At 35.3% G+C, this 7,854-nt stretch overlaps 1 protein-coding gene across 1 annotated transcript; it reads right to left on the reverse strand.

Annotated features, from left to right (window-relative positions):
* Positions 1–356: 356 nt before the first annotated feature.
* On the reverse strand, positions 357–3,277 carry LOC127084635 (serine/arginine-rich splicing factor SR45a). The gene is made up of 7 exons (XM_051025124.1): positions 3,081–3,277; positions 2,495–2,517; positions 2,302–2,400; positions 2,111–2,219; positions 1,829–1,978; positions 1,290–1,353; positions 357–1,200 (listed from the first exon to the last, which is right to left on the reverse strand). Exons 1-7 carry the CDS (start codon positions 3,081–3,083, stop codon positions 605–607), a joined length of 1,044 nt encoding a protein of 347 aa, XP_050881081.1. The 5' UTR covers positions 3,084–3,277; the 3' UTR covers positions 357–604.
* Between the last annotated feature and the right edge of the window lie 4,577 nt (positions 3,278–7,854).

The following is a 7,854-nucleotide window of genomic DNA, read 5'->3' on the forward strand; positions in this document are numbered from 1 at the left end:
TTCGCAGCATAAGTTCAGTCTTTAAGCACAAAAATGCTTGAAAAATCCCTCAAAAGTTACTGGTCAAGCAAAATAACTAAACCGCAAAGTAATCCACAAAACACCTATACTAAGATAAAGACAGACCAGTAGTTGTCCATTGGATCTATTGTTGTTAAGTCAAACGCGACTCAATGGAAGATAAAGATAGACCACACCATTCACCACGCAATGTAGGATAAAAGTAAAATTGAGTACCTAATGTAATATTGTGACGTAATTCTAAACATATGGAAAAACAACAAACTAAGGACATGATCTGAAAATCACAATGAAACCTTAAGAACCTGCAATGATTGGTTTAGAGCATGGAAAAGTAATTCAAGTACCAACGGTATATATAACATGACATTAGGTGTCTCAATACAAGTCCTGCAATGATTGGTTTAGAGCATGGAAAAGTAATTCAAGTACCAACGGTATATATAACATGACATTAGGTGTCTCAATACAAGTCCTGGACAAAACTAGAACTAAGAACTCCTAAGAACTCCACCTACTACTCTATATATGCTTCTACGCCAATAAGACTACTATTAAAGCCAATCTAGGACAGACTAGTTGTTCAATTTGAAGGAGAAGTAGATCCGGGAGTATTGGACCTTGAAAACGATCTAGAACTCGCCCTTACACTTGAACTTCTTGATCGAGAATGATAAAGTTTGGAATAACCACCATTTCTTCTAGAGCTTCTTGAATGACTCCTTCCTGATCTCTTCCTTGGCCTGGGGGAGACACTTCGAACAGGAGAGGCACTTCTTGAGTAACTCCTCCTCCTTGACCTCCTTGGCTTGGGTGAGACACTTCGGGAAACTGACCTGTAACGGTACCTTTTGTAGTAGCTATCATCAGGTGAGTCATATCTGGAGTTGTAGGGAGAGTGTGATCGGTCACGCGTGCTGACAGGAGACATGCTGTAAGGAGAGCGAGACCGGGAATATGACCTGTGTCGGTCATAATGATAGTATGATCTGTGTCTGCTAGAGTATGGCGAGTATGCCCTCCTTCGCCTGTATTCAGGAGAGTGGGACTTCCTCCGCCTATAGTCAGGAGAGTAAGAGCGACTTCTACTACGATCAGAAGGTGATCGACTGTAGCTTCTTCTATATGGAGAATAGCTAGGAGAACGTCGAGGAGAGTAGCTTGAAGAACGACGCCGTCCTGTATTTATCAAAATGATAAGGATTTAAAAATAAGGATAATTCAGCACAATCATAAACGAAGTCATAAGAAAGAACAATGAAACACACCTCGAATAGTCCTGAGACCTAGATATTTCCCAGGTGTTGGGGTTCGACCACGTCGTCTTCTAGCCTGCAGTAAATGCAGACAACAGCATGAGGACAAGATATAGCTATGCACATGAGTGTAAGCAACAATAACACCAATGTAATATCCCAATATAAATATTTGGTCCAAAATATATATAAACCCTTTGTCAGAGTAGGGTCTTAATAGTCATAAAAATGATGGGAACATGGAATAACAAGATATAAATGCAAGAAAAAATAAAAGAGGGAAATGCAGGGCATACAACCCCAACGATCTGATACTTGTTGATGTATTTGATTTGTTTGTTAATTGTGATTTGAGAGTTTGATGAAGGGCTGCTTCACACCCTAACCTGCTGCCACAGAAACTTCAAACCGAAAGAAGCATAAATCTTTCAAATTTCATAAAGAACTTAAAAAAGCAAATCATCCATAGATCATCAATGCAATGAAGTTGAACAAAAATTAAAACAACCGATAATAAAGCCCCAAAATGAGACATTTTTCATTTAATGTACCTTCTCCACCATGATAACACGCCCTTCAAGTACAGAGCGATCCAGATACTTCACACATCGATCAGCTTCTTCTAGAGTATCCATTGTCACAAATCCAAAACCACGGGATTCCCTTGTCCATGGATCAACAACCAGATGAACATCTATCACCTACAAAAACAACACAAAAGTAGAAACACATTTAAATTTTAAGGAATAATAAGCCATTTCCAGCTCAACAACTAGATGGATATCACATACAAAAGTGTACTTCAAATGAATAGAAGAAAATAAAGAACATACTTTTCCCTCAGCAGCAAAATGCTTCTCCAGTTCTCTCTTGGTGATCCTAGGAGACAGTCCTGTCACATACAAATTGTTTCCCGGATTTTCAGCATCTGGCGATACACTCCTAAATCACCAGAACAAAACAAATTGAACATGAGTGCATACATAACATATGTTCAACTATGATAACAGAGAAGCAATCCTACCTCAAACGGCTTCTGGATCTGGACCTCGAGAAAGACCTGGACAAAGACCTACCGTAACGCCTGTATGGCGAGGGTGAGGGAGATGGAGAGGGCGAATACCTGTGAAACAAAAATTGAACGCATAAGCTAAATTGCAAAACTGGAAGCCACTTGAATTCAAATAGTAAATTAGAGCACTCAGTAGGAAACTAACCTTGATCTTCGTGAGTAGGACGTCTGCAACAAATCAGCAAGGGCCAGAAAAATATATCAGTACTTTTACACTAAAAATATTAAGGTATCATTATAAGAAAAATTTTATTTTTTAAATTCATTGAATTATCATCGTATATAATTTATAAAATAGATCAGATACATTTGATATTCAATGAATCTATGAAGCAGATTTTTTCTTATCTTTACGTTACAAGAATCACTTGCCAAATAATTAACTTCTCGTATGAATTTCTAAATTTCAAAATCAAATTGCATTAATTTCAAACCTTTACGTTATCGACCAAATTCTAAAATGAATTGAACACAATTGGACGAAATTCAAAGTACAAAAACAAAACAACTTCTTCAGAACTCGAAATCAACTTTAAGCGGAATTAGTTTCAAGAAAATCATTTCCGATTCTATACGGAAAAAAAAAAGAGCATCACAGCTAGGGTTAAAATTCCCTAATATCAATACATGCATAGATATAGTTCAATTACACGTGAGAATAAATAAAATTGATGACAAAACCGGCAAGATTGTTTTTTGCATATGCTATGAATGATGAGATAGGTACTTACCATAGTTGAAGGTGAACGGAGAGAACTCGAAATTTGTGAATATGGAGAATGATGAGAATTAACGCTAGTTATTTGTTTTAGAACCAAATGGCGTTGGGAGAAAGAAGGTGGTTGTTATATAGAAAGTGAAATGTGAGACTGTGATTTGTCTGAGGAGAAGTTTCTGGAGAATCGGACGTTAAAGCAGAGTTCGACACGTAGGAATTCTTTATGGGCCGTGGGCCCTGCTTTTTTTACTTTGATTTTGAAGAAATGTACTTGACACCTCTTAATTGAATTTGACACCGCACATATTTTAATAATACAAAAAAAATCTCATGTGTTTTATTAATTACATGGTACAAAATTTTCTCTTATTCGAAAAAATTGAATAGTACATATCAAAAAATCCGATATAAATTTTTTTATTGAATCATTTGAGATATTTTGGCGTATTAAAATATTTATCGAATTTAAAAAAAAAATCAATATACTAAATATTTTCCTATGTTTTTTAAAAATTCAGTAGTGTTTTTTTTTAACAATTATAATTGTGATGAGACTTTTGTAGAGTTGTGATAGAACCGACAATCTTGTGTGGTCCATAATAATTTAAAACATGTATAAATATGTCTCGTATGTTATAACAAAACACCTCACAGTGTCTCAATTTTGGTATTTGATATTTGTGTACTTCAACAACATGATTTCTCCTATTTATTTTAGGCGTACTGATGATAGTCCTCTTTATTTCTGAAATCCAAACTGAATAATCTCTTGTGATACCCAAACAACATAAGGGTGATTAAGATCGAGTATTGTTCACCATCAATTGATAACAAATGAAAGATGATGTTCAACAAATTTGAGTTGAAGGCTGGTGAAGATTTAAGAGTTATGTATATCACATATCACTGATACGAAATAAATGATAGGATTGACGTGGATTCAACAATTGTAATATTTGTTTGCAATATTATCAAGATGTTGAAACATCTTGAATAATCTAGTAAAGTTTATGTTTTGTTTATGATTTTTTTTGTTAAATTATGTTAATCAATATTCATACTAAGTTATGATCATCCCACAATAATATAATGTTAATTTTCATCTAAAGCAATGTTAAGATTATGTTAGTCTACCACGATCAATGTGTTCCATATGAGATAACCCTGCACAGACCTCATCATTTGGGTTTATCAAACCCATGAGGTTATCTGAAAGAAGTGTTACCATCTACAGCCATTGTGGACGGGTCATTCATACCAGGTAAGGTTGGACAAATTTTTGGAAACCGACACAATGTGATATATCCATAAGGCCCCCAGAGACACGGTTCGAGTTGGCTGGGTTTTTGGGTAATCGGTTTGGGCATTAATGGTTGTACATGGGTTTGGGTGGTCTGCTTATATGGTTTATTTGAGCCTATCGAAAATCAAATTTAACCGGTCCATTAAGTTATTTATTATGATTAGTTTAGTAGTGGACTGGGTCGGGCTTTGGATCATTTCACCTGGCCTGACCCAAAATAAAAATCTCAAACAAAACACTTTCCTATCTTCATTCGGTTCATTTTCATTCAGTTTATAGGGTTTCTTTTTCTTTCATTAAGTGCTCTTAACTCAATGACACAAACACTACCATTTTATATCATCCTTTCGCTATCCTCGAGTTGTAGTCGCCGCCATGCACCACCTTGCCACTGTCGATCATGTAAGTATATCCTCTCTCTCTCTCTCTCTCTCTCTCTCTCTCAAATTCCCTTGGCATTATTATTATTATTATTACTACTACTACTGCGTTATGGTGGTACTAGAATTGCATGGTTGATGATAAACCATTATTGCATATATTTTGTCAAAGAATCATAGCAAAATAAGTGAAAGTCGAGCAAATATGAGAAGGAATGGCCAAAGGATGAGGGGGAAATAGCTAAGCATGCAAAGTGTGAACTTAGTGAAAAATTGAGTGAAAAGGGAGAAAAAAAGAGTGATGCTTCAAAAATAACCACATCCACCATCACGCAGTATCGCATACGCAATAGAGCATTAAAAGTTGCATCGTGCATGATGTAGAGTATCACACGCGTGATAGTCACTTTTCTAGGTCTTTTTCTGATGCATTCTGGTTCATTCTAACTCCTTTACGAGGGGAAATTCTGCACTTTCACAAGGGTTATGAAATTTGGCACTAGAGCACGATTTTACAACATCAAAAGGTGATTTTAAGAGCATTGGAAGTCGTTGGAGGCCAATCCTTCAAAGGAACTCAAATGTTATTCTTCTTTATTCAATTGGTATTGTAATTTTGACTATGGGTAGTTAATTCTCTTTATGTTAAGTTATGTGATGGTGAACCTTATTCAATCTTGTTGGTATTATATATTAGTTTAACTTTGTTTGAATCATTTAATTTATGGTTTTATTCAGTTGTTTCTTAATCTTAATACTTTTTATTTGAGATACTTTATTAATCTGATATTAGACACATATGGATTATTGACTCTTATCCTATGTGTAGGACCTAGGGCAACTGTTATACTTATGATGGTTGAATAAGGATATGAGACCCTGGGTAATATCCTAGAGAATTAACGTTATGTATATCGCCTAACCCTGCTTATGCCGGCGGACTAGGGAAACAACGATCCGAGTAGTGGTTAGTGAGTTATTTCGTGAGGGATCGGCTATAACGGTTTTTTTAATTGCCGTGAGATTATAAGGATTAGACCATTCATATAAGGCATCATACATCAACAAGTGAGGACTAGGGGATTCTAAAAGACAATCAAACTATCTTAATACTTTTGTTTTAAACTTGTAATATGTTTTCCGTTCTAAAACCTGAAAACCCCATCATTTATTGTGTTTCCTTTATATTGCATAATTATCGCCTAGTTCGAACATAATCCATATGGATTCGATATTTTATTACTGCGACACTATCGATACACTTGCAGAGAAGTCATCAAGTTTTTGGTGTCGTTGTCGGGGACTGTTGATATTGAACAAAGCAACGTTTTGTGCAACATATTTTATTTTTCTTAGTTTTCATTGCTTTTTGTTTTCTTTTTTCATCATAGTGCTACTGAGGTATTTCTTGTTTGTGTGTACGTATCTCACGTAGAAACACACACCATTGGCAAACCAATAACATAAACTATGGGGGACTATTGTCAACCTACTAACACATCACACATCTCCTTGGATTTTGTTCCTGCAACCCCTATGAATTTCAACATCAAATACTATGTGTTATTAAGTTTAAGGGATAAGCAATTCAACGGGAACACGAATAATGACCCGTGGGAACATCTAGCCAGATTCTATGAGACATTGTCAATGTGTCAATCGAATGGTCTTATAGAGGATCAGGTTAAACTAAAGTTATTCAGCTTCTCGTTGATTGGAAGAGTGAAGGATTGATTATTATGTGTTCCAGATGGAGTGATAAGAACTTGGAGAGAATTAGAAGACAATTTTTTTGAAAGATTCTTCACTACAACATAATTCACAAAAAGAAAATATGAAATCACACAGTTTGAACAACAAGAGACTGAATCTCTCTACGATGCTTAGGAGAGGTTTAAAATGTTATTACAACGGTGTCCTAATCATGATATGAGCAGTATGGAACAAATGCAAGTTTTTGTGAAAGACCTACAAATGCAAGCATGAATGCTCTTAGATGCATCAATTGGGGGAACAATCAGGACATTGATCGAACCACAAGTGAAGGAGTTTATCGAGAAAATGAGTCTAAATGAATATAACTTTGCAAATACTAGAGGAATTCAAAGTGTGGGCACAAAAATAATTCTCATAGTAAGCTGGCTTTAGGAGGATACAAAGATCCTCTTACAAAATTGGAAATGTTGAATCAAAAGTTGAATGGGGCAAAGAAAACGCTAGAATCTTTAAATGAGGTGATGTTTGGTTTATGTACTAACTGCGAGGAAGAATAGTTTGCATGCAATTGCACTAAAGCGTAAATTACAAGGGAAGTACATGTTATCGCCACTAGTGCTAATAAAAAAGTACAACAAACTCATGCAAAATGCAATTTCTCGTCGTTAGAAGAGACGTTGACTCAATTTATGTTGGTAACTCAAAATAAATTCGTGAAGATTACTAAACCACAAAACTTGTTAAGCGAAAAACATGAGGAGTCACTGAGAATAATGGAATGGCAAATGTCTAATTTGTCACAACAAATCACATTATTAATGCAAGAAAGGGGAAGTTGTGACGCTATCGAGTTGAGAAATAAAATAATTCCATCAGTCCAAAAGGAAAACACAAAAAAAAACCAGTAGAAAAGAGTAGTGAGAGAGAGGATGAACCAAAATTCACCCCAACTAACAAAGAAGTTTCTAGGGAGAATTCTGAGGAAGGAGAAACACTTGATAAATTTATTGATAAAGATTCACCTTTTAGGAGAATAAAAAATCAGATCTTAAATGAACAAAACCCTTATTTTTCGGATTACATCCTTACCCTATGAATAAGAAGGAACTGAAGAGAGAATTTGAAGTAGGGAAATTTAAAACATTCATGGAAATGCTCACATCATTACAAATGAACATTACTTTTTGTGATGCTTTAGAACAAATGTCCGTTTATGCTAAACTCATGAAGAAACTTTTGAATGGTAAACACAAGTTGAGGGATGATGAAAATGTTGCTTTAAAAGAGGAATGTAGTGTCATTATTCAATGTAAACTATCACTTAAGCTAACAGACCCAGAAAGTTTCATTATTCCCATATCTATAGGTCCGTGAAAAAATTGGCAAGG

Source organism: Lathyrus oleraceus, chromosome 5 (genome assembly GCF_024323335.1).
Source record: "Lathyrus oleraceus cultivar Zhongwan6 chromosome 5, CAAS_Psat_ZW6_1.0, whole genome shotgun sequence".
Taxonomy (NCBI): domain Eukaryota; kingdom Viridiplantae; phylum Streptophyta; class Magnoliopsida; order Fabales; family Fabaceae; genus Lathyrus; species Lathyrus oleraceus.

What these genes read in the sequence shown, in the direction of transcription:
- LOC127084635 (XM_051025124.1), bottom strand. An exon ending in TCCTACTCACGAAGATCAAG is followed by an intron (nt 2,401 to 2,494) that starts GTTAGTTTCCTA and finishes TTTGTTTCACAG; the next exon opens with GTATTCGCCCTCTCCATCTC. An exon ending in GTGTTATCATGGTGGAGAAG is followed by an intron (nt 1,354 to 1,828) that starts GTACATTAAATG and finishes CATTTACTGCAG; the next exon opens with GCTAGAAGACGACGTGGTCG.